The sequence below is a fragment of the Nicotiana tomentosiformis genome, chromosome 2, assembly GCF_000390325.3.
Source record: "Nicotiana tomentosiformis chromosome 2, ASM39032v3, whole genome shotgun sequence".
NCBI classification, from domain to species: Eukaryota; Viridiplantae; Streptophyta; class Magnoliopsida; order Solanales; family Solanaceae; genus Nicotiana; species Nicotiana tomentosiformis.
In genome coordinates, this window is record NC_090813.1 from 35,381,933 (window position 1) to 35,407,635 (window position 25,703).

General features: G+C 37.9%; 2 protein-coding genes across 2 annotated transcripts; both read left to right on the forward strand.

Moving 5' to 3' along the window:
- Positions 1-573: 573 nt before the first annotated feature.
- Positions 574-6,824, forward strand: LOC104087642 (splicing factor U2af large subunit A). Its single transcript, XM_009592175.4, has 13 exons — positions 574-814; positions 1,559-1,839; positions 2,105-2,212; positions 2,851-2,921; positions 3,540-3,610; positions 3,690-3,734; positions 3,881-3,940; positions 4,543-4,603; positions 4,690-4,802; positions 5,178-5,624; positions 5,726-5,861; positions 5,972-6,039; positions 6,349-6,824. Exons 1-13 carry the CDS (start codon positions 752-754, stop codon positions 6,484-6,486), a joined length of 1,662 nt encoding a protein of 553 aa, XP_009590470.1. The 5' UTR covers positions 574-751; the 3' UTR covers positions 6,487-6,824.
- Positions 6,825-7,290: 466 nt separating this feature from the next.
- LOC104087643 (uncharacterized) lies at positions 7,291-9,359 on the forward strand. The gene is made up of 3 exons (XM_009592176.4): positions 7,291-7,504; positions 7,653-7,725; positions 8,964-9,359. Exons 1-3 carry the CDS (start codon positions 7,420-7,422, stop codon positions 8,974-8,976), a joined length of 171 nt encoding a protein of 56 aa, XP_009590471.1. The 5' UTR covers positions 7,291-7,419; the 3' UTR covers positions 8,977-9,359.
- Positions 9,360-25,703: the final 16,344 nt, after the last annotated feature.

The following is a 25,703-nucleotide window of genomic DNA, read 5'->3' on the forward strand; positions in this document are numbered from 1 at the left end:
TACTAAATATGTATACTCTTTTTCCTTCACTAGGATATTTTTCACTGGATTTTTCCTAGTAAGGTTTTAACGAGGCACAATACCTTTTAATGAACATCCAAGGGGGAGTGTTATGAAAATAATTATATTGTGGATGTTCATTTATTACTCCGCTATAGATAATCTTCCTGAAGAAGATTATCCATTTAGTACTCTGTTGAAGTTTATCTACAAGCAGCTGATGTAGGCAGGTTGCAAGCAGCTCAATGAAATGATTTACAGCAGGTTCTTATTAAACAGGCAGGTCGCAAGCAGCTCATGCAGACAACTTACAAACAGTTAAAGAAAAGCCTTGCAACTACTTCCTGAAAAGCCTCGCAGCTACTTCCTTTCTTCTATAAATAGAGAAGTTTTCAGTTCATTATGTACATGAATTTGAAGTTGAATAATATATCAGTTTCTCTATATACTTGTCTTTACTTTACGGTCTTTATTTTATAACAAACATTTCCATTAATCTTATTCTTCTTCTTCTTTATTGAATTCGGACATCAAATTTCTTTTAAGCAAAAATCAAATCATACTCAAAATCACAATTTGGTAAAGTGGATATACAATTGTACCCTTTACGAAAATCCCAGTTGGACGACTATTCCCAATTACAGAAACGGTGAACGGGTGAAACCTTTTTCTAGCCCTAGTTTTGTGTTGCTTTTTCTCAAGGCGAAGAAGAAAAAGGAAGTAAAAATTAGAGTGTAACACAGGGGGAACGATGCAGGACTATGAAGGCAATGGAGTAGATATAGACAATAATGGCGCCTCTCCTTACAGTCAGGTACTCTCTCTATTTCTATTGGATCAATTTAAAGCTTTTATTTTTTAAATTGGATTTGAACTTGTAATGGTGATGAATTAATCCACAGAGATGTTTAGGGCTACTAATATATTTTTTGATTGTTTGATGGTCGATAACTTTGAAAACATGACTATAAAAACATCAACTTTTTGGTGTAAAATCAGAGTTTTTTTGGAATTAAATTACATCGTTAGAGAATTACACTCTATGGCGGTCCTTATAATCCCCAAGTTGTGACTTAGCCAATACCAAAGCTTTATGATATCACTCAATATTTCCAATTAGACTTGTTATTCATTCCTTAATGTTTTGAACTGAAATTACATCCTTAGGAATTACACAAAAGTAATGTAAGTCACCATTTATATGATCTAAAGTATTTGGAAATGTTTGAAAAACGGCACTTTGAATAGTGATAGTGTTATTTAACAGGGATACGAGAGTAGTTATACTGTAAGTAACATGTTGGATGTCGGGTATCTGAAATATTTTTCCTGATTCACGCTCTTTAATTATTTTATTTTTTTTGTCTCAAATTATTAATAGGGGCTTCTAGTGCTCTAAAATTTTCAATTTGCACAGTTTCAAGTATTAGATTATTATGGTTTCCCATCCTTAGATTTGTTATTTATGTCATAATAATCTAAGATTTTGGTTCAATATGTAAAATTTGTAATTTTCATCACACACTAACTTTTTCTGCTACCAATTTGCCTCTTCCAGCATATTTCTCGTGACCATGAGAATGAAAGGGACTCATCAAGAAGCAGGGATAAGGAGAGGGACAAAGGGCGTGATAAGGACAGGGACAGGGATAGGAATAGAGATAGAGACAGGGACAAAGTGAAGGAAAGGGACAAAGATAGGCATAGAGACAGAGATGGGGAGAAGGACCGTGATCGTCATCACAGAGATCGTCATAGGGATCGGAGTGATAGGAGGGAGAGGGAGAGGACCAGAGATAGAGATGAAGATGATCTTCATCGAAGTCGAGATTATGATAGGTAAGTTCTGTTAGTTGGATTAATATTGTGTACTTCCTTTCAGTTTTTTTGTGATGGTATTAGTGATATTTATATTTTGAGAACCATTTCCTTTGATTATTAACTTCAAATTCTGTTGGTTTTCATGTCATTGTTTGCTCTACTCTATATACTTTAGCCTGATCTTCATATGAGATTCATGTGATTTGGTGCTTTTTGATTTAATATTCTACCAAATTTCCGAGTTTTCCTGTATCTTGATGTGATTGTTCATTCGTCCTTGCAGGCGAAGAGACAATGACAAAGATAGAGAGGATCGACGTAGACACAGGCCTAGCTCAAGGGGTAGATCTGAGCATAGATCAAAATCTCGATCACGGTCGCCATCCAAGAGGTTTACGGCTGCTCCTATATCTTCTTATCGGAGCATTGAGATATTATATTTTTGTTAATTTTGAAGTCCTAATGCTCCTTTATGAATGTTTTCTGTCTTGACATTTTAGTTACGTTAGGCTTTTCCTTTACATGAAGTAAATAGTTATTTGCAGGAATGCTGGTGAGACTGGTCATTGTATTCTTTGATCTGTCAAATTGGAAAGGGAATAATGAGTGCTAGAGTTATAGATGGAATTGGATTAAAACAGTACTTGAAAATTTTGTTATTTGGCCTTGTGAGTTGGTGATTTGGTATTTGGCTACAGAAAATCTTTGTTATTGCAAAAGGTTAAAGCTGCTATGATGACTTTGATATCCTCACTCTTTTTACTGAAAATGTATTCGATACTGACTGTTTGTCCTTTTTAATGTTTGTGATTTCTCGGTCTTGCCCCTTGTATTGTATTTCTTTTATGAGCGTCTTTTTCTCCTTTTGATTTTTAGTCATGCCCTTCTATTTCATATGTTTATCTGGTTGAAACCTTTCTAGTGTTACATATGTCCCAGTGAGCTGCTAACATCCATATAGATCATCGAAAGTTAAAATTTGCTACAATTTATGACTTTGCTACTGGTACTAACGATGTGTCTTTTCAGCAAAAGGATCAGTGGTTTTGATATGGCGCCTCCTACCAATGCGTTGTTACCAGGCGCTACTGATGTTGCAGGTACACGTCCCATCAGTTTTCTTACAATTAAAAGTATCTTGAAATCTGTCATGTTTTTTCTTGGACATAGTGTGGAAGTTCGTATCAAAATGCATGGTTACATTTTGGTAAGCTTTTTGGTTCTTTGACTTCCACCTATATCGGTAGAGAGTTCTGGTATAGATTAGCTCTTTTGGTTTTCTTTACTTTTTACTTGGTGAAATAATTCCGAGACTGAGAGCGTTTTGGTTTCTTGTTGTGTTTGGTGTTTGTTTGTTTGTTTTGTATTGTCTTATGTTCTAAGAAGGCAATGTTGGGCTACTTGCCCCACTGTGCTGACAATGGGCGTGAGCCGACTTCTGTAGCTTATATGTACAAGGAAGAATCGATACAGGTCTTGTTCATCTTCAACAAGGAATTGCTATCTTGGTAGTTTACAATTATATTCCCTAGTAATGAATACACTGTAAAAATCTCCATCCCTTCAATTGTTTTATTTCGATTTGATTACAAAGTCTTTTATTTTTTCAACAACATTGAAAGAAGAAAAATATTGTGTATAAATATTCACTTGCTCTTAGAATTTGAAGTATATACTTATTTTCATTTTATAAGATGCTATTTCATTCATCTGTGCAGGTCAAGTTCCTGGGACTAACCCAGCAATTCCTGGACTGTTTTCTAACATATTTCCTTTAGCATCAAGCCAGGTATAGTCATGGACCCTTTTTAATAAATGTCCAATGATTTATTGTGATTCTCATTTATTTGTTTTGTGGCTTCTCTCAGTTTGGAGCTCTCCCGATGATGCCAGTCCAGGCAATGACACAGCAGGTTTATAATTTGTTGGGCACTTCCTATTGTCTCTCTCTCTCTCTCTCTCTCTCTCTCTCTCTCTCTCTCTCTCTCTCTCTCTCTCTCTCTCTCTCTAATGGCATCTTCTTTTACCCTGAGTATATCCTCGAATGATGTTTTATCAGGCTACCAGACATGCTCGGCGAGTTTATGTTGGTGGACTTCCTCCTACTGCAAATGAACAGGTATTAGACTTCCTCCTGCTGTGGGGGCTGGTAGTTATACATATTTTTGTGACATTGCACATCTTCTCCAGTACGTTGCAATTACTTTTTGACATCAACACTGGCACTTTACATTGACTTCTGATGTCTGCAGAATGGGAACCTTCCGTAGTTATCATTTTTTGGCTAGATTGTTATTCTTATGTAGATGTAGTAACTAGCAACAACTCTAATGCAAATAAATATAAATTTTTGGGAGAATATCCCTTCAGTTTACAATCCTTAGAGAGAACCTCTCTTGCATTAACTTGATAAAGAGAAAAAAAAAAGGAAATTTGCTTGTCCTATTAGAGTGAGATGTAGATCTTTTCTGATATCTGTGATTAACGGGTGACATTTCATTGTTCACTGATAGCAATTATTTCGTACTATGATGGACAAATTAGGCTTTTTTATGTGTGTATATCAGTATATGTAAGTAACAATCAAGTTTTCGCCCTCCAAGATTACGGATTATCATAGGGTTGAACTTACTAACTTTATGGTTTTAGGTAATTTATTACTCTGTTTGTGGCGTATCTTTGAGTACTTTTTATGTTGGCTCACTGTTGATCTACATGCAGTCTGTTGCTACCTTCTTTAGTCATGTCATGTATGCAATTGGAGGAAACACTGCTGGTCCAGGTTGGTTCGAGGATTAATGTGCTTTCCCTCGCTATTATCACTAAATTTGCCATTTTGATGCTCAGAGTATTATTTGAGATTTTCAGGGGATGCTGTTGTCAATGTTTATATAAACCACGAGAAGAAGTTTGCTTTTGTTGAAATGAGATCTGTAGAGGAGGCTAGTAACGCGATGGCTTTGGATGGTGTCATTTTTGAGGTATTAAATGTCATATGACTTGAATAGGTGTTGTATGTTAGCTTTCTACTACTTATAGTTTATTGAAGAGAAAGCAAAGAAAGGAAAGATTTTAGTTTTCACAGGATTCTAACCAACTCTCTGATCCTCCCAGTCTTGTTCAGCACAAGGAGAAGTTTCGAACTAACATCCCTTCGCCCCGTCCCATTATATAAGCTGGAATCTGCAAACCCTGTTCTTTTTGTTGGTTACTATTTATGTATTACTTAAGGGGGGTTTCGGGTGTTCGATAACATATAACCAAAGCATCATGTCTTTTTGTGTCAAGCAAATGTCCTTAAATGTATTCCAACTCTGATTGCTATTTGCTCTGTTTGCACTGTATGTTTTGCTCAGGGCGGACCAGTTAAGGTTAGAAGACCCAGTGATTACAATCCTTCGCTGGCTGCTACTCTTGGTCCTAGCCAACCGTGCCCTAACCTCAACCTTGCAGCTGTCGGATTAACACCAGGTTCTTCGGGAGGGCTTGAAGGTCCTGATCGCATATTTGTTGGTGGTTTACCCTACTATTTTACAGAATCACAAATCAGGGAACTTTTAGAGTCTTTTGGTCAACTTCGAGGATTTGATCTTGTCAAAGATAGAGAAACTGGGAACTCAAAAGGCTATGCTTTTTGTGTGTACCAGGATGTGTCTGTTACTGATATTGCTTGTGCAGCGCTTAATGGAATTAAGATGGGCGATAAAACTCTTACTGTTAGGCGTGCTAACCAGGGCACAACCCAACCCAACCCTGAGCAAGAGAGTGTATTGTTGCATGCACAACAGCAGATAGCTTTGCAGGTGAGATATTTCTGTGCTCTTTCATTCAGTTTTCAGGTTCTTAGGCTATATGCTGATACAGGGACTGCGTAGCTCACTCTCAGTGTCATGTTCTTTAATAGAGATTCATGTTACAACCTGGTGCATTAGCAACGAAGGTCTTGTGCTTGACTGAAGTGGTCACTGTGGATGAGCTCAATGATGATGATGACTATCAAGATATTTTGGAAGATATGAGGACTGAATGTGAGAAATTCGGTGAGTGGTAATATCAAGTCTTCTGTTTCCTATATTCAGCATAGCTTATGGCTGGAATTTGAGTTTGGAATCTTAACTTGTATATGCTTTTTTGTACGGCTACTTTGCAGGAGCTCTAGTGAATGTTGTCATTCCACGTCCAAATCCTAATGGTGTGCCTACACCTGGACTAGGAAAGGTACCTGTCTGCTGATCTCTTAAACCATCATCAAGGTTAATTATGTTTATAATCTGATTATTGTCCTGTATATGTTGGAAATAAGGAGATTCAGCTTGTATCTTATTTTCATTATAGCGACCTGCCGAAAAATGACTGTTATTTGGTGTTTTTCACTTCTGTTATTTATTATTGCTTCCTTAAGTGTTGCCTGACTTGGAACATTGCAAAAGGGCTTCAATACATTTGTACTGTTTTTTTCTCTTGGTGTTGGTGGTTTGTACTTGTGAATGTATAATTGCTAAACTAGTTTCCGGGTTGTTTTTTCAGGTATTTTTGGAGTATGCAGATGTTGACAGTTCCAGCAAAGCTCGGCAAGGACTGAATGGAAGAAAATTCGGTGGTAACCAAGTTGTAGCTGTCTTCTACCCGGAGAACAAGTTCTCTGAGGGAGACTATGAGGCTTAGCTCTAACCACTATAGTTATGATAGATAACCTTCAGAGTGTTACTATATGGGGAGCTATTGCATGGCTTTAGAAATTATCTCCTCTTGGAATGAGGGATTATAGTCGCCCTGTTACCTTTCCTTTTTCTTTTTCCTTTTTGGGCTACGTTTTTCTGGTTTTGAAGTTTGTTCGTGTCATCAAAGCTGGTGTAAAATATCAAACAGGAATATTTATTGGCTTGTTTGTATTTTTTTATAATTATGTTAGTATAGACCCAGGTTGTCATGTACTTCATTGTTCCCTAGCCAAGAAGAACAATTTTGTTTGTTAGTGTAATGTATTGTTTTTACTTCTTCTAGTGCCGCTTAAATAACATTGTTCTATTTGGATGATATGCTATATGGATTTTACAATTTGAAATTGTTGTGATGATAAATGAGAGAGCATTAACAAATTGTCGATTCAGGGTAATGATTCCCCACTCTAGGGAAAATTTAAAGTTGACTATATCTTCTATTAATGCTTATAAATTGTCATGTACTGGCCTGTTCCCGCCACTGTTTTATGGGCGGCGTTTTTACTTATTATTAGAGCAAGGCGTTAGGTTCGGATTGTCGGGAAAACTTTGTCTTTTAATCTCATTTTATACAACACTGAAAGAAAATACTTAAAGTTTAGCAATCAGAAAAGTTTAATTCGTTGATATTAAACATTATGTTAGTAGAGCTTTTCTTTTTGTGTTTTTCTACCTACGTACGGACGTACCCATAGCATTTGCGACGAGGTCAATTTGGTGAATTACAAATTTACACACCACCCAGTGTTAAATGGCGGCAGGAAGGAAGATTCAACCATTACAGCGAATTTGAGTCCGACTCCAAAAAAGTATAAAACCAAAAATCACCAATTATTTTGTTTGAATCTCTGTATAGAAAACGGAGCTGAGAGAGGAGATGAATTGGGTTCAGCGGAAAGTGTATCTGTACAATGTCACTTTTGGTCTGTACATGCTTGACTTGTGGGAACGTTGTCTCTTCAGTATCCTTACATTTTCAATTTAGATCTGATTCTCCTTTTGCTTTCTATCAGTTTCTGTTATTCATTTTGTCAACCTATTGATTCCTCGAACTGCTGAGTGTTTAATGGATCAGATTTATTCGATTTGGATTTTCATAATCAATCTTAGATACATTGGTCCTTGTATTATTGTGGTTTATTACCTATAACGGGTTTCGATGTGCTTCCGAGTTCTTCAAACGGTAAGCCGCCTTTGTATTTTTTTTTCTCCTTGATGATATTGTTTCTTACGCTCTCTAATTCAGCTATTTGCATTATTTTAAATGTCACAAATTTGATGCAAATCTAGTACCTATATGTTCGGTCTGGAAAATGGATGTCTAAAGGTGTAATAAAATCATATGCAGTTGTATTTCATAAACGTGATTGAAGAATTTTTGTTGTAAAAATGAGAGTTGGAGGAGGAAACATTCGATGACCCAAGAAGGTTGATAATTTTATTGGTGCTGTTGTCAGAATTCTTCAATTGTTTATACAAGATAAACTGGCTGTTGATATTTTTCAGACCATCATTTTTGGTTGTCAAGTCTTAAGATAGATATAGTTTATGTTACTACTTGAATTTGCATATACAAGCAGCTCAACCCTCGCTTTATTTTCCTTTTCTCCTAAAACTTTTTTGAGCCATTCGTTGTATATATTCAATCAAACATTGATTTATATATTTTGTGAGTACAGAGTTCCAGTTACCTTTCAGAACCATTTGATTGTGAGTCAGAGTGAGTAAGGAAAGAATTGAAGAGAAAAAGTGAGATTTAAAGGTAAAGAAAAGATACTACAGCGAGCCTACAACTTGTGGATGTAGAAGAAAAATAAATCAAGCGTCTATTCTGTTGTTAGTCTAATGAGCGATCTCTGACTGTGGGCATCTAGTGAGTGTGTGCACTGAAAGACTGACCATTGGTTTTGTCAACAAAGGTATATTCACATCACAATGAAGTCATCTCCGTCAACTTGTCCTACCTGGATACCTTACTGTTTGTCGTGCTGAAGCTTAATTTGGTTACAATACCAGCTCACATAAAATACTTGAATGTCATACCGAACTGATTTATATGATCTGGTTAGGATATGTATGTTTTTAGGTTAATCTGAATTACGACCACAAATAACTATAACCGCCACAGGCTATTCGCTGCCTTTGGTGACTCAAATGGGTCAAAAAGATTTTATTCAAATTTTGATGCGTATTCTCTCTTGGATTCCTTGTCTAATACATGAAACGTGATCCAGTTTCTGTTTTTCTGTTTATGCTCTTTGCCTGGTTGAATTAAGACCACAAATATGTTATTGAGGTGAGATTGTCTGTTTTTGTTACACGGTCATTGTATTAGTTCTTAAAATTTAGTCAAGCTCTTGTACCATTTACCAATTATTCTTAACAGTAATCCGATTCTTTTGGTGGTTTTGTTGTTCTCAGGCAGATGTGGTGAAATTCATGAGCTTCACAAGTTTGTTCTTAATTGTTACTAGAGAATGTTTGCTGTCTGTGGACATGAATGATGAATATCCTCTTCAAATAGTTTCTTCCTTTTGTATGTGTACCAACATGTATATGAAGAAGCAGTGGTGATACATACAGATTGAGGAATGCTTTGAAATTAGTCATTCAATTTGGGGTAGGGGTTAGTGGAAAGCTTCTTTGGAACCGATGTAGGGGTTAGCAGATTTCTTGTACTTGTATTTTTCAAAGTAAAATGAGTTTAGACAGATGGTAATATCCAGTCATGTATTGCTTCAAATGCAAGTTTTAATCTCCTTGTCCTGATTTCTTTGGGGATGCAATGCTAATAGGTTTCAATACCTTTTGAGTTAATTTATTCTTGAAGACTTCATAATGGGGCCTTAAATGTGTGTGCTGAAGACTATTTAGAGCCTTAGATGTGTTTGCGTGGTAGTAGGGTTTGGAACGGAAGTAGAGGAGATGACATAAATGAGTTTCATAACTCCTTTGGCAAACTGAATTTATCACAAAAACATCATAGAATGCATATCTGATCCAGAGGTAGAAGAAGTATAACTGTAATTGCAGCAGAACATGTTCTCGACAAATTGATTACTCTAACTTTGATTTTCTTTGCATCAGTAGAGCTTTATAACGAAGAGTGGAGTTCACATCCATCATGCGACGGCATGAAAAATGAAACTTTTCACTACAATTTGTTTATGAGCTTTTAGGCCTAAAATTGGGGCTAGTGAAGTTGCCCACTTTATCTTTTCAATGAAAGTAATAGTGAGGTGTTAGTGCGGAGTTGCGTCAGCTATGAATATAGACTAGGCTAAGGGATAGACTTCATCTCAGTGAGGCATTTTGTGAAGTGTTCTCCTACCCCTCTCCTGAGATAAAGTCATATTGACTCTTTGCTTGTGTAATTTGTAAGCAGCATTACTGTAAACCATCAATTTAAGATAATTCTCAAAGTGAAAAGATTTTTTTGGGATGACCCACTGTTAGGCATTAGCAGTTTGAGAAGAAAAAAGATCTTATCCACGTAAATAAAGAATATAAAAAGGAAAATGGAAATAAAATTGTGGGGTGGTCCATACCACTTCCCGGCATAATAAAGAGTTAGAAACTAAAAAAAAGTAGATGCATTCAAGTCAATGAAAACATTAATAAAGTGTTGGAGAAAAGATATGCTGGCTTTGTGGTTGTATGTTTAGATCTTTTCAACTTTGTATATGTTTACTGGGCATATACTTTTTAGGTTAATTAACAATATAATCATAAGGTAAAGTGATTAATATACAAATCAAAGGAAGCTCACGTGCAACTTCGTATACAACTCAATGTTGATAAAAGGGTGTACTGCATTTTAGATTCACTATGCTGTTTAGGGCAACCCATCATATCATATGACATTTCATCTTCACTAATTGGGATTAGTTGTAAAATGTAAAGGTTATTCAACAATAAACTTAGCATTTTTACCTATATATAACAAATTCCTTTAAATATCTAATATTTTTGAAATTTCAAGTTTAATAAAGATTAATACAAGGAAGAAGCCTCCAAAAAATTAATAGACTTAAACAGGAAATAAGTGACTTGAAAATGAAAAAAAGAGAGAGGAGAAATTGTGGGATTAAGATGAAATTTCAAATGAAATTTATTGCATTCCTATGCTTCTCCTCAATAAAAGTGCTGTGCTACTCGACACTTTCCTAGATCTTTTATCTTTTGAGTCAGCTGAGCCTCTTAATTTGAAGTATGAAACGGACTAGTCCATTCTTGGACTAGTATTACAAGTAACATGTCCACTGGCAAATAGCTGTGTCTCCAACATTTAGGAAAATAAAAAGAATAAAGAAAAGATTGTTTAGGCCTAGAATTACGGTAGAAGATTCGTAGGTAGTCGAGTGTTTCTCTTTTCCTTACTAATAGTATTAGTATTACTCTTGTATTTTCTTATTCTTAGATTTCTATTACTATTTGCTTTTTCTTTCGCTTTTGATTTTCTTACTATCTTGTTATTGTTACTGCTTCTTTTTTCATCTTTCCTTGAGCTGAAGGTCTATCGAAAACAGCTCATCTATCTTCTCAAGATAGGCGTAAGGTTTGCATACACACTATCTTCCTCATATCCTACCTATAAGATTGCACTGGATTTATTCGCTGTAAAAGATTGTTGACGGCCTTTGCTATCAACAGAGAATTTTAAGTAATCTGCTAGTGAAAAATATGTTGGCTCAATAGTTGTTTTTTTCAGTTCAAGGCAAACAAATTAAATCGAAGGTATATAGTTGATATTTTCCAACGACAGTAGAGACAGAAATTAGATAATTTTCCCAAAAGTCATACTCTCTCGACCTTGTCTATATGATTCTTATTTTCAGCTATCTCTAAATATTAGACACCGCCTCATTTTCATACACCTCTAAAAATTCAGAGAAGGTTTAGATACGCCATCGAACTTTAAAAAATGGCCTATTTATGTATTCGTTAAAAGTTGAATATGTTCATGCTACTAACTTACATTATTGGCTCATATATGCCATTTTTACTAACAAACCTTACTATTATCAAATTTTGCCACGGGCATCATCTAAACCCTTCATTGCTTACCATCTCCCTTCACTCTCAGCCCCCTTTACGAGTGGCATATATGTGCATTTTCATTAAATTTAGTGGCATATTTGAGCTTTTTTATTAAGTTCAGTGGTATATTTTGAGCCTTTTCCCAAGCCAAAACTACGTCCAAACCGTTGTAACACCCCAAATTTTACCATAAAAACATATATATACTCTTAATTCACACACTTATATGTACTTTTCATACGCAGCTACACCTCATTAGTCTTTTAAACCCACCGCTTTTTTTTTTCCCTAAACAATTTTTATATCATTTTCCCAAGCCATCACCATGTCCCAAGCACCACAATTGTGATGACTCAAAAGGTCATCTTATGTTTTAGAATTCGAATTTGCTCTCTTAAACCCTAAAAATCTCATTTTTACCCTCCTCGATTTACGTGCGCAGTCCGAGCAGGTTTCCGGAAAGCTTTTATGTTGAAAACTAATGAAAATAAGAATTTTTGCCTTAAAAGTTGACTTTGGTCAATATTTTTGGTAAACGGGCCCGGATCTGTATTTTGACAGTCCCGGTAGGTCCGTATCGAGTTATGGGACCTGGGCGTATGCCCGGAATCGAATTTGGAGATCCCTAGCTTGAGTTATGAATTTTTGATGAAAATTAAAAGTCTGAAAATTAATTATTTTTAAGAATTGATCGATGTTTGGTATTGTCAGTATCGGGCCTGTATTTTGGTTTCGGAGCCCGGTACAGTTTCATTATGATATTTAAGACTTGTCTGTGAAATTTGGTGAGAAACGGAGTTGATTTGACGTGATTCGGACGTCCAGTTGAGAAGATATGGATTTAAAGTGTTCTTTAGAATTTCATTTGATTTTGTGCTAAATTCTTAGTTCTAGGTGTTATTTTGGCGATTTGATCGCGCGACCAAGTTCGTGTGATATTTTTAGACTTGTGTGTATGTTTGGTTTAGAGCCCTGAGGGCTTGGGTGAGTTTCGGATAGGACACGAGATGTTTTGGACTTGGGAAAAATCTGGTTTCTACAGATTCTAGTGTCTAGCATATCCTTCTTCGCGTTCGCGAAGGTCCTCTCGCGAACGCGAAGAGTAAACTAGTGAGGCTGAGACTTCTTCTTCGCGAAGGCCTGGTCGCGAACGCGAAGGCCTGGTCGCGAACGCGAAGTGATGGGGATTTACCCTTCGCGAACGCGACCTGACCATAACGAACGCGAAGCACTTGGGGACCTGGGGGAGGGTTGGTCATGTTCTTCTACGCGAACGCGTCCACTGGGTCGCAAACGTGAAGGCTAGGGGGAGTTGCCTTATGCGAATGCGTAGGAAGACTCGCGAACGCAAAGGCCTTAGGCCGCTGTGCATCGCGATCGCGACAGGCCTCTCGCGAACGCGATGAAGGCGTGTCCAGTGGCTTAAAACAGACTCCAAACACGGGTTTGAGCCATTTCTTCAACATTTTCAAGAACCAAACGGGTAGAGGCGATTTTCAAGAGTCATTTTCTTTCCCAAAGTGTTGGTAAGTGATTCTAAACCATTTTCTTTCAATTACCCATTACATTTCTTGAATTTTTAACCAAAAATCTAGAGTTTTAAGGGTAGAATTAGGGGTTAGGGTAGAAATTAGGGATTTCGGGAATTTGGGAATTTAGACCTCGATTTGAGGTCGGATTCCACAACCAATTATATATTCGGGCTCGGGGGTAAATGGGTGAATGGATTTTGGTCCGAACCTCAGGTTTTGACTAAGCGGACCCGAGGTCGATTTTTGACTTTTTGGGGGAAAATTTAGAAAATCCAGATTTATGCAATGTAATTGATTTCTTTAATAATATTTGATACTATTGAGTCATTTTGGAATAGATACGAGTGGGTTGGAGGAGAATTCCAAAGGAAAAGCTGGGATTGAGAATTAAATGGCCTTCGGAGCGAGGTAAGTGTTGTGTCTAACTTTGGCTTGAGGGAATAGGTATTGTGTGAGTATTTACTACGTGTTTTGTTATTGAATACGACGTATAGTTGAGGTGACGAGCATCTATACGTTGTGGTCGAGTCATAGCATGCGAGTGAAATTTCATTTCTTGCAAATTTGTAGTCTTAAATCTGGCTATCCATGCTTATTGTTGTTGTTGAAATGTTGGAAGGATTGTATCCGGTTCCACAAGGTCGATAAAATTATGAATGTTGATTCGAGGTTGAGATGTTAAATTGTGAAAGTAATCATTTATGAAATATTGATTTCTTGTGAAACTACTCTCTATCCGTTGTTATTGATTCTACGAATTGTGAGGAAGAGAGTAAAAGCACGAAGGGTGATGCCGTGCATAATTTAATTATATTGTGAGGAAGAGTGTAAAGCACGAAGGGTGATGCCATGCATAATTTAATTATATTATGAGGAAGAGTGTAAAGCACGAAGGGTGATGTCGTGCATAATTTTTTTATATTGTGAGGAAGAGAGTAAAAGCACGACGGGTGATGTCGTGCAGTCTTATTTGTTATTTGGTGAGGTTGAGAGTAAAAGTACGAAGGGTGATGCCGTGCAGTTTTTATTGTTGTCTTGATTGCTCAATTCGTTTAAGGATTTCTGATTTAATTATGTCCTTTCATTATTCTCACTCTTTATGTTGTATTCCCCCACTGTATGTTCCCCTCCCATTATTTTTGCATTATTATTTTACTTATTGTTGTTGCCTCTAGCATGATTATACTATTTAGGTTATATGTGGGTGTCTTGTCCTAGCCTCGTCACTACTTCGCCGAGGTTAGGCTCGACACTTACCAGTATATGGGGTCGGTTGTACTGATGCTGCACTCTGTACTTTCTATGCAGATTTTGATACCGACTCAGGTTGATCGAGATTTGCTACTAGTCCGCTGTCCGTGCCCAGACTCCTACCACTCCCATTTTAGCTCCCCAGTATCATGCTCCAGCAGCTCAGCCAATCGGATTAGTTCAGCCGGTTATTGCGTCACCGGTCAAAGATGGGCCAGCTATGTCTTCTGAGGCCTTATGGAGATTAGACAGGTTTATCAAGCCCTTTCCTGTTCACTTCAGCGGTGCTCCTTCAGAGGATCCCCAGGAGTATCTTGACAGCTGTCACGAGGTTTTACGGAACATGAGTATAGTGGAGACCAATGGGGTCGATTTCGCTGCATTTCAGCTGTCTGGTTCCACCAAGAAATGGTGGAGAGATTACTTGTTGACCAGACCAGTTGGGTCGCCTGCTCTTACTTGGGACCAGTTCTTCAGCTCTTCATAGAGAAGTTTCTGCCTATCACATTGAGAGAGGAGTGTCGCCGTCAGTTTGAGCGTCTCCAGCAGGGCAGTATGACTGTTTTGTGGATTTGGCCCGTCATGTTATTCTCCTGCTTCCCACCGAGAGAGAGAGAGAGAGAGAGAGAGTGAGGAGGTTTATTGATGGACTAGCTCAGCCTATCAGATTGTAGATGGCTAAGGAGACGGGGAGTGACATTTCTTTTCTGGCGGCTGCTAATGTCGCCAGACGAGTCGAACTGGTTCTTACTCAGGGAGGTCAGGGGTCTGACAAGAGACCTCGTCATTCCGGTGAATTCAGCGGTGCCTCACCTAGAGGCAGGAGTACTTTTGGTAGAGGCCATCCTCCCAGGTCGTTTCATTCAGCGCTTCAGGAATCTCACAGTGCCTCAGGTGGTCGTGGCCCTCAGATGCATTATTCCGACCAGCTAGCCTACAGTGCACCACCAGCTCCTGTTAGTGCATCTCCATTCCAGAGTCATCAGGGTGGTTATTCAGGTCGACAAGGTCAGTTTCAGGGTCAGCAGTCACAACAGCCAAAATTATGTTATACTTGTGGTGATTCGAGGCACATTGCTAGATTTTGCCCTCGGGCAACGGGCAACTCACAGCATCAGAGTTCTCATGCCATAGTTCCAGCACCAATTGCTGCACCACCTACTCAGCCGGCCAGAGGCAGGGGTCAGGCAGCCAGAGGTAGAGGCCCGGACTGTTAGAGGTAGAGGTCATGCCGTTAGAGGTGGAGATCATCCAGCTAGAGGTCGTCCCAGGGATGTAGTTCAGGGTGGTGGGGCCCAGCCCCGGTGTTATGCTTTCCCAACCAGGTCTGAGGCTGAGTCATCTGATGTTGTTATCACAGGTACCGTTTTAGTTTGAAATAGAGGTGCTTCAGTTCTATTTGATCTGGGATCTACTTACTCCTATGTGTCATCCTATTTTGCTTCCTATTTGGTTGTGCCCCGTGATTTTTTGAGTGCTCCTGTGTATGTGTCCATACCAGTGGAAGATGCTATTATTGTAGATCATGTTTATCGTTCGTGTGTGGTCACCATTGGGAGTCTTGAGACTCGTGTAGATCTTCTACTTCTCAACATGGTTAATTTTGATGTCATACTGGGTATGGATTAGCTGTCACATTATCATGCTATATTAAATTGTCATGCCAAGATAATGACCTTAGCCTTGCAGGGGTTACCTCGATTAGAGTGGAGAGGAAATCTTGTCCATTCTGCCAGCATGGTTATCTCTTATGTGGAGGCTCGGCATATGGTCGAGAAGCGGTGTCTAGCTTATTTGGCTTATGTCCGCGATTCTAGTGCGGAGGTTCCTTACATAGATTCAGTGCCGGTTGTTCGTGAGTTTCCAGAGGTGTTTCCTACAGACCTGCCGGGGATGCCACCCGACAGGGATATTGATTTCTGCATTAATTTGGCTTCGGGCACTCAGTCTATTTCCATTCCGCCATATCACATGGCCCCGCCAGAGTTGGAAGAATTGAAAGAGCAGTTGCAAGATTTACTTGATAAGGGCTTCATTAGACCTAGTGTCTCGTCCTGGGGTGCACTTGTGTTGTTTGTGAAGAAGAAATATGGATCAATGAAGATGTGTATAGATTATCGGCAGTTGAACAAAGCCACCATCAAGAACAAATATCCATTGCCGAGGATTGATGATTCATTTGATCGGTTTCAGGGTGCCAAGGTGTTTTCAAAGATTGATTTGAGATCTGGCTACCATCAGTTGAGGATTAGGGCATCCGATGTTCCTAAGACATCTTTTCGGACTCGGTATGGGCATTATGAGTTTCTAGTGATGTCATTTGGGCTGACAAATGGCCCAATAACATTCATGGATTTGATGAACCGGGTGTTCAAACCCTACCTGGATTCCTTTGTAGTTGTGTTTATTGATGATATGTTGATCTACTCCCACAGTCGAGAGGAGCATGAGCAGCACCTTCGGATCGTTCTTCAGACTCTGAAAGACAGCCGGTTATATGCTAAGTTCTCAAAATGCGAGTTTTGGTTGAGTTCAGTTGCTTTCTTAGGTCACGTTGTATCAACATAGGGTATTCAGGTGGATCCTAAGAAGATTGAGGCAATTCAGGACAGGCCTAGACCCACATCAGCTACAAAGATCCGTAGTTTCCTGGGTTTGACGGGCTATTACCGTCGATTTGTAGAGGGGTTTTCATCCATAGCAGCCCCGTTGACCAGACTGACCCAGAAAGGTGCCCCGTTCAGGTGGTCAGACGAGTGTGAAGCGAGCTTTCAGAAGCTCAAGACTGCTTTGACTACGACGCCGGTATTGGTGTTACCCACAGGTTCAGGATCTTATACAGTATATTATGACGCATCTCGTATTGGTATGGGTACGGTATTGATGCAGGGTGGCAAAGTTATTATATATGCTTCACGGCAGCTGAAGGTTCACGAGAAGAATTACCATGTTCATGATCTAGAGCTGGCAGCCATTGTTCACGCGCTGAAGATTTGGAGGCACTATCTTTACGGTGTGCCATGTAAGGTATTCACTGATCATCGGAGCTTGCAGTATTTGTTCAAGCAGAAGGAACTCAATTTGAGGCAGAAGAGGTGGCTGGAGCTATTGAAAGACTATGATATCACTATATTGTATCATCCCGGGAAGGCCAATGTGGTGGCCGATGCTTTGAGTAGAAATTCAGTCAGTATGGGTAGTCTCGCATATATTCCAGTTGGTGAGAGACCGCTTGCATTGGATGTTCAGGCCTTGGCCAACCAGTTCGTGAGGTTAGATGTTTTTGAGCCCAGTCGTGTTCTAGCTTGTACAGTTGCTCGGTCTTCTTTATTTGAGCGCATCAGAGATCGACAGGATGACGATCCTCATTTACTTGTCCTTATAGACACAGTGCGGCACGGTGGTGCCAAGCCGGTTACTATTGGGGATGACAGAGTTTTGAGGATGCAGGGTCGTATTTGTGTGCCTAATGTGGATGGACTTCGTGAGTTGATCCTTGAGAAGTCCCACAGTTCCTGGTATTCTATTCATCCGGGCGCCGCCAAGATGTATCAGGACTTGAGACAATATTATTGGTGGAGGCGAATGAAGAAGGACATAGTTGCCTATGTAGCTCGGTGTCTAAATTACCAGCAGGTAAAGTGTGAGCATCAGAGACCTGGTGGTTTACTCCAGAGGTTAGATATTCCTAAGTGAAAGTGGGAGCGTATCACTACGGACTTTGTTGCTAGACTCCCACGGACTTAGAGGAAGTTTGATGCAGTTTGGGTCATTGTGGACAGGCTGACTAAGTCAGCGAATTTCATTCATGTGGCAGTTACCTATTCCTCAGAGCGGTTGGCAGAGATTTATATTTGGGAGATCGTCCGTCTTCACGGTGTGCCCGTGTCTATCATTTCTGATCCAGGTATGCAGTTTACCTCGCACTTTTGGAGGGCAGTTCAGCGTGAGTTGGGTACACGGTTTGAGTTGAGCATAACATTTCATCCTCAGACGGACGGGCAGTCCGAGCATACTATTCAGATCTTGGAGGATATGCTTCGCGCCTGTGTTATTGACTTTGGAGGTTCTTGGGATCAGTTTTTGCTGTTAGCGGAGTTTGCCTATAATAACAGCTACCAATCGAGCATTTAGATGGCTCCCTATGAGGCATTATATGGTAGACGGTATAGGTCGCCAGTTGGGTGTTTCGAGCCGGGGGAGGCTCGGTTATTGGGTACAGATTTAGTTCAGGAGGCCTTGGACAAGGTCAAGATTATACAGGATCGACTTCGTACAACTCAGTCCAGGCAAAAGAGTTATGCTGACCGTAAAGTTCGTGATATTGCATTCATGGTTAGAGAAAGAATATTGCTTCGGGTATCGCCCATGAAGGGTGTTATGAGATTTGGAAAGAATGGCAAGTTGAGCCCTAGGTATATCGGGCCATTTGAGATCCTCGAGAGAGTGGGGGAGGTAGCTTATAGACTTGCACTGCCTCCAGGGTTATCCTCAGTTCATCCGGCATTCCATGTGTCTATGCTCCAGAAATATCATGGTGACCCGTCCCATGTGTTAGATTTCAGCTGTCCAGTTGGACAAGGATTTGACTTACGAGGAGGAGCCGGTAGCCATTCTAGACCGGCAAGTTCGTCAGTTGAGGTCAAAGAGTTACCCTTCAGTTCGAGTGCAATGAAGAGGTCAGCCTATTAAGGCAGTTACTTGGGAGTCCGAGTCCGATATGCGGAGTAGATATCCCCACCTTTTCACCAGTCCAGGTACTTTTCTATGTCCGTTCGAGGACAAACGATTATTTTAGAGACGGAGAATGTGATGACCCAAAAGGTCATCTTATGTTTTAGAATTCAAATATTCTCTCTTAAGGCTTAAAAATCTCATTTTTACCCTCCTCGATTTGCGTGCACAGCCCGGGCAGGTTTTCGGAAAGCTTTTATGTTAAAAACTAATGAAAATAAGATTTTTTGCCTTAAAAGTTGATTTTAGTTGACTTTGGTCAATATTTTTGGTAAACGGGCCCGGATCCGTATTTTGACTGTCCCGGTAGGTCCGTATCGAGTTATGGGACGTGTGCATATGCCCGAAATCGAATTTGGAGGTCTCTAGCTTGAGTTATGAATTTTTGATAAAAATTAAAAGTCTGAAAATTAATTATTTTTAAGAATTGATCGATGTTTGGCATTGTCAGTATCGGGTCCGTATTTTAGTTCCGGAGCCCGATACAGTTTCATTATGATATTTAAGACTTGTCTGTAAAATTTGGTGAGAAACGGAGTTGATTTGACGTGATTCGGACGTCCAATTGAGAAGATATGGATTTTAAAGTGTTCTTGAGAATTTCATTTGATTTGGTGCTAAATTCGTAGTTCTAGGTATTATTTTGGCGATTTGATCGCACGAGTAAGTTCGTATGATGTTTTTAGATTTGTGTGCATGTTTAGTTTGGAGCCCCGAGGGCTCGGGCGAGTTTCGGATAGGCCGCGAGATGTTTTGGACTTGGGAAAAATCTGGTTTCTGCAGATTCTGGTGTCTAGCATATCCTTCTTCGCGTTCGCGAAGGTCCTCTCGCGAACGCGAAGAGTAAACTGGTGAGGCTGAGACTTCTTTTTCGCGAACGCGAAGGCCTGGTCGCGAACGCGAAGTGATGGGGGATTTACCCTTCGCGAACGCGACCTGACCATCGCGAACGCGAAGCACTTGGGAACATGGGGGAGGGTTGGTCATGTTTTTCTACGCGAACGCATCCACTGGGTCGCAAACGCGAAGGCTGGGGAGAGTTGCCTTACGCGAACGCGTAGGAAGACTCGCGAACGCTAAGGCCTTAGGCAGCTGTGCATCGCGATCGCGACAGGCCTCTCGCGAACGCGATGAAGGCGTGTCGAGTGGCTTAAAACAGACTCCAAACACGGGTTTGAGCCATTTCTTCAACATTTTCAAGAACCAAACGGGTAGAGGCGATTTTCAAGAGTCATTTTCTTCCCCAAAGTGTTGGTAAGTGATTCTAAACTATTTTCTTTCAATTACTCATTACATTTCTTAAATTTTTAACCAAAAATCTAGAGTTTTCAAGGTAGAATTAGGGGTTAGGGGTAGAAACTAGGGATTTCAGAAATTTGGGAATTTAGACCTCGATTTGAGGTCGGATTCCATAACCAATTATATATTCGGGCTCGGGGGTGAATGGGTGAATGAATTTTGATACGAACCTCGGGTTCTGACTAAGCGGACCCTGGGTCGATTTTTGACTTTTTAGGGAAAAATTTAGGAAATCTAGATTTATACAATGTAATTGATTCCTTTAACAATATTTGATACTATTGAGTCATTTTGGAATAGATACAAGTGAGTTGGAGGAGAATTCCAAAGGAAAAGCTGTGATTGAGAATTAAATGGCATTCGGAGCGAGGTAAGTGTTGTGTCTAACTTTGGCTTGAGGGAATAGGTATTGTATGAGTATTTGCTACGTGTTTTGTTGTTGAATACAACGTATAGTTGAGATGGCGAGCATCTATACGTTGTGGTCGAGTCACATCATGCGAGTGAAATTTTATTTCTTGCAAATTTGTCGTCTTAAATCTGGCTATCCATGCTTATTGTTGTTGTTGAAATGTTGGAAGGATTGTATCCGGTTCCACAAGGTCGATAAAAATATGAATATTGATTCGAGGTTGAGATGTTAAATTGTGAAAGTAATCATTTATGAAATATTGATTTCTTGTGAAACTACTCTCTATCCGTTGTTATTGATTCTGTGAATTTGAGAAAGAGAGTAAAAGCACGAAGAGTGATGCCGTGTATAATTTAATTATATTGTGAGTAAGAGTGTAAAGCACGAAGGGTGATGTCGTGCATAATTTCTTTATATTGTGAGGAAGAGAGTAAAAGCACGAAGGGTGATGTCGTGCAATCTTATTTGTTATTTGGTGAGGTTGAGAGTAAAAGCACGAAGGGTGATGCAGTGCAGTTTTTCTTGCTGTCTTGATTGCTCAATTCGTTTAAGGATTTCCGATTTAATTATGTCCTTTCATTATTCTCACTCTTTACGTTGTATTACCCCACTGTTGTTCCCCTCCTATTATTTTTGCATTATTGTTTTACTTATTGTTGTTGCCTCTAGCATGATTATACTGTTCAGGTTATATGTGGGTGTCTTGTCCTAGCCTCGTCACTACTTCGCCGAGGTTAGGCTCGACACTTACCAGTATGTGAAGTCAGTTGTACTGATGCTGCACTCTACACTTTCTGTGCAGATTTTGATACCAGCTCAAGTTGATCGAGATTTGTTACTGGTTCGCTGTACGGAGACTCAAGGTAGATCTGTGGGCGTTCACATCTTGAAGTCTCCGTCTATCTTTTATGTCCTACTGTTTTCTTTCATTCAGACAGTTGTATTTCTTTCAGAATATTACTTGTCGTAAATTCTAGAATGCTCGTGAATGGTGATACCAAATCCAGGTGGTAGTAGTTAATACAATTTTATGATATTTCGCACTTATTATATTTTATCTTAGTTAATTATTTTTTTATTACTGAATAGAAATAAGATATTGGTTAATGATTCTCTAACGTTGGCTTGCCTAGCAAGTGAGGCGCCATCACGGTCCCGTCGGTGGGAAATTTCGGATCGTGACAACAATAGTCCAAATTCCACCATGAAATATATACATTCTTTAATTTACACACTAAAATGTACTTTCCATATCCAAATACACCTCATTAATGTACTCTATTTTAAAATCATCTCTTTTTTTTTTCCTTAAATAAATTTTATGTGTTTTTTAAAGGGAAAAGGGTCAAATATGCTCTTATACTATTGAAAAAGATCTAATATTACCCTCCGTTATATCATCAGTGTAAATATACCCCTAGCATCATACTATCGATTTGAATTTACCCCTGACATCATAAAATTAGTACAAACCTGCCATTCCTCTTTTAACTTCCTCCCTATGACCACATTCATTGCCACCTCACTATTCTACTCTCATTTTCATCCCTTCTCTACAACCTTTATTCCCCTTTCATTTGAAGAAAAATTATAGATCATAGATATACAAACAAACTGTACCAAAAGAAATGCAACAACTAAAAATAATATGAAACAATGTGAACCGAGAAAATTCTTATTTTTTTATACACAATCCATGCTTGTACGAATGAAAATATATTTTGTTTTATATAAAAAACTAAGTGCAAACTAGTTTAAGGTTTCAAAATTGAATTCCATGGTGAGAAAGAAAAACAATCTAGGCATGAGAGTTATTTTTTTTTTTGTTTCTTTCTCTTCAACCACATTTCTGGAAGGTTGCCATTTTTTTCTATCTTTACGTTTTTTGTTAATATAAAAGTGCTACTAAAATTTTCTTTAATAGGTCTTACAAATTCAGCGGCAACACAATAAAATACAAAATGAAACACAAAATTGTAAGGTCAAGTGAAAGGTACGTATAATTCCAGGGTCAACCTGAGAAGCAATAGGTATTTTGAAAAGTAAGAGGAAGTTGAGGCAGTGAAGTCTTCAAAATAATGATAGAACGTCCAAGTCATTGAACTTGGTAGCTGCAAACGGGGTGAAATGGTGAGGTAACAATAAAATGTGGTCATAGGGAGGCAGTTAACGGAGAAAGGATAGGTTTGTACAATTTTTATGATGTTAGGGGTATATTTGGATCGATAGTATGATGTTAGGAGTATATTTGGATTGATAGTATAACGGAGGGTAATATTAGACCTTTTTCAATAGTATAAGGACATATTTGACCATTTTTCCTTTTTAAAATCTTTTTAAGAGCTAATATACGAGAAATTCTTGAATGAGGTAAAATAGAATTAGATTCATAGTCCAATTAAATTAAATAAGAGAGTATAGTTATTTATGTAAAATAATAATATTATTGTATAAGGGACAAACTTGTTCTTATAAGTTTGCTACATAAAATTAGAAAAATGGAGGTTTTATACAGGAATACGATTTTAAAAGGTTGAATGTCATGCATCGAATGATAGATAAAATTTATAACCCAAGAGAGTTATGTAATATAAGGAATAGGAAAAAGGTTTAAATATGCCACTAAACTTAATGAAATGGCTCATATGTACCACTCATAAATAGGAGTGAGAGCGGCTGGGGCTGGTAAGGGATGAAACATTTAGATAAGGCCCCGTGGCAAAATCTGGTAGTAGTAGGTTTCGTTAGTAGATAATGACATATATGAGCCAATAGTGTAACATTAGTGGCATAATGAATATGTCTAATTTTTAGTGGATGGCATAAATAGGCCATTTATTAATGGTATATTTGAGCTATTTCCATTAAAAATTTCAAATTCAAGTATTAATATTTTAAACGCTAATGTGGTGCGTCCTCCATCAAATTAATTTTTCGATCATTTCTTTTAAATATATTCTTCAATTATCACAGTAAGATCATACAGTATCATAAAATGGAACATAAAAAATAATTGTATCCTTAGATAAATTGTGTTGTTTAATTGCTTAATGGAGGAAATGGACTCTTTACCTCAAAACTTGGCTTATATGATTATTGTAATCCTAATAAAAAGGCTAACAACGAATTTAGGATTGGGATAATAAGTAACAAATGTTCAATTCCCGGAAGTAACAGCACGTTGAATTTTCATATTTGGAAGAAAGCTTAATTATAAAGAAAGTTGGCTTGACTTTTTCACTCTAGGCAACACACTTATTTTTTAACCTTAATTCAACAAAGCACCATTATTTTCTCATTAATCAGCCAACACACTTTAGATGGCGTATGCTTTCAAAAGTGTTAGAATTTTTTTTTGAACAATTTTGTCAACCAAACACAAGTAATATTTTTTTAGTGTATAAACTCTCTTATTACGCATTTGGCTGAAAAACTTTCCATTTTTTTGTGTGTAAAAAGTGAAAAAAGAAAACAAATTTACACCTCCAAAGACCAGCTACTCCCTTCACTTGTAGAAACTTTGGCCTAAGTTGTTGACAAATTGACCATTGTTATTTCAACTCCCCAAGCCGTGGGGCTAGGAATGTTTGTGATTAGATTGAGTCAGTTCTTGTTTATGAGAAAACATTTAATAAAGTTTGTTTTGCCAAACTTACCAAATCAGAAGCAAGTTCAATCAGTTTCAAATTTTAGCATTTTTCCACTTTTTCTTGTTTGGGAGAATAAAAAATGTTGAATGTTGATGTATGTGGAAGAGGGGCTAATTGTAAATGCAAAGAAAGAGGGAGATGAAAATTGACTGATGATTGAAAATTGAATGGAGGACAAATGAAGATGTGATAGTAATGCCGAGCCAAATCAAGTATTCTAAATTTTCTCCACTCCATTTAATTTGGTAACAGACTCATGACAGTCTCTTGAAAAATTATACGACTGCTCTAGTTCTGAGCTAAAAAAAGCAAAAATATATACTATGGTTAATGTTTACTGGTACTTGATATTTATATTAAATCAAATAATTTAATTTAATCTTAATAGAAAGTAAAAATTAAGCGAGAACACATAGCTCAAAAATAAATATTGTAGTCGTTTAATTTATGTGAAAAATATGAAGTTGAAATATTTTTTTAAACTATTTAGATTGTTGCTTTTAGGGTTGGATTTAAGGTGAGGACTAATAATAGCCTGTTTGGCCAAGTTGGAAAAATCAGCTTATTTTGAGAAGTGCTTTTTTTAAAAATGCTTTTCAAAAAAGTATTTTTGGAGAAAAACAGTTTGTGTTTGGCTAATCAATTTGAAAATCACTTTTGAACAATAATTTATGTTTGGCCAAACTTTTCAAAAAGTACTTTTATGTGTCAAATTACAAATAAGGACACGAAGAGATTTGCTTAATAGTTAATATTATACAAGTAGTTAAATAATTATAAATTTTTATTATTAAAGATAATAATTAAGTTTTTTATTTTATTTAATTAAAATATAAAAATAAAATTAAAAAGTACTTTATTCTTTCAAGATAATTTAAATATATCAAAAATCATCCAATAAATATGAAAGTTCATCCCAAAAGTCATTTTATATTACTTAATAGTTTAAACTAAGTAAGGTTATTTTTGGTATATATAATATTTTGCAAAGGGTATTTTTGGTGGGAAGAAAAGTCAAAACTGCTTCTGCTTCTGCTTCTGGAGAGAAGCTATTTTTTTCTGCTTTTTCAAAAATGCTTCTGCTTCTAGTTAAAAGCACTTTTTTTTTCAAAAAAAAGTTTGGCTAAACACCTCAAATTGAGGAAAAAAATACTTTTTGAAAAAAAGCACTTTTGGCATGCTGAGAAGCTTGGCCAAACAGGTTATAAAGCTCAAAAACCTCTTTAAAATAGCACTTCAGTAC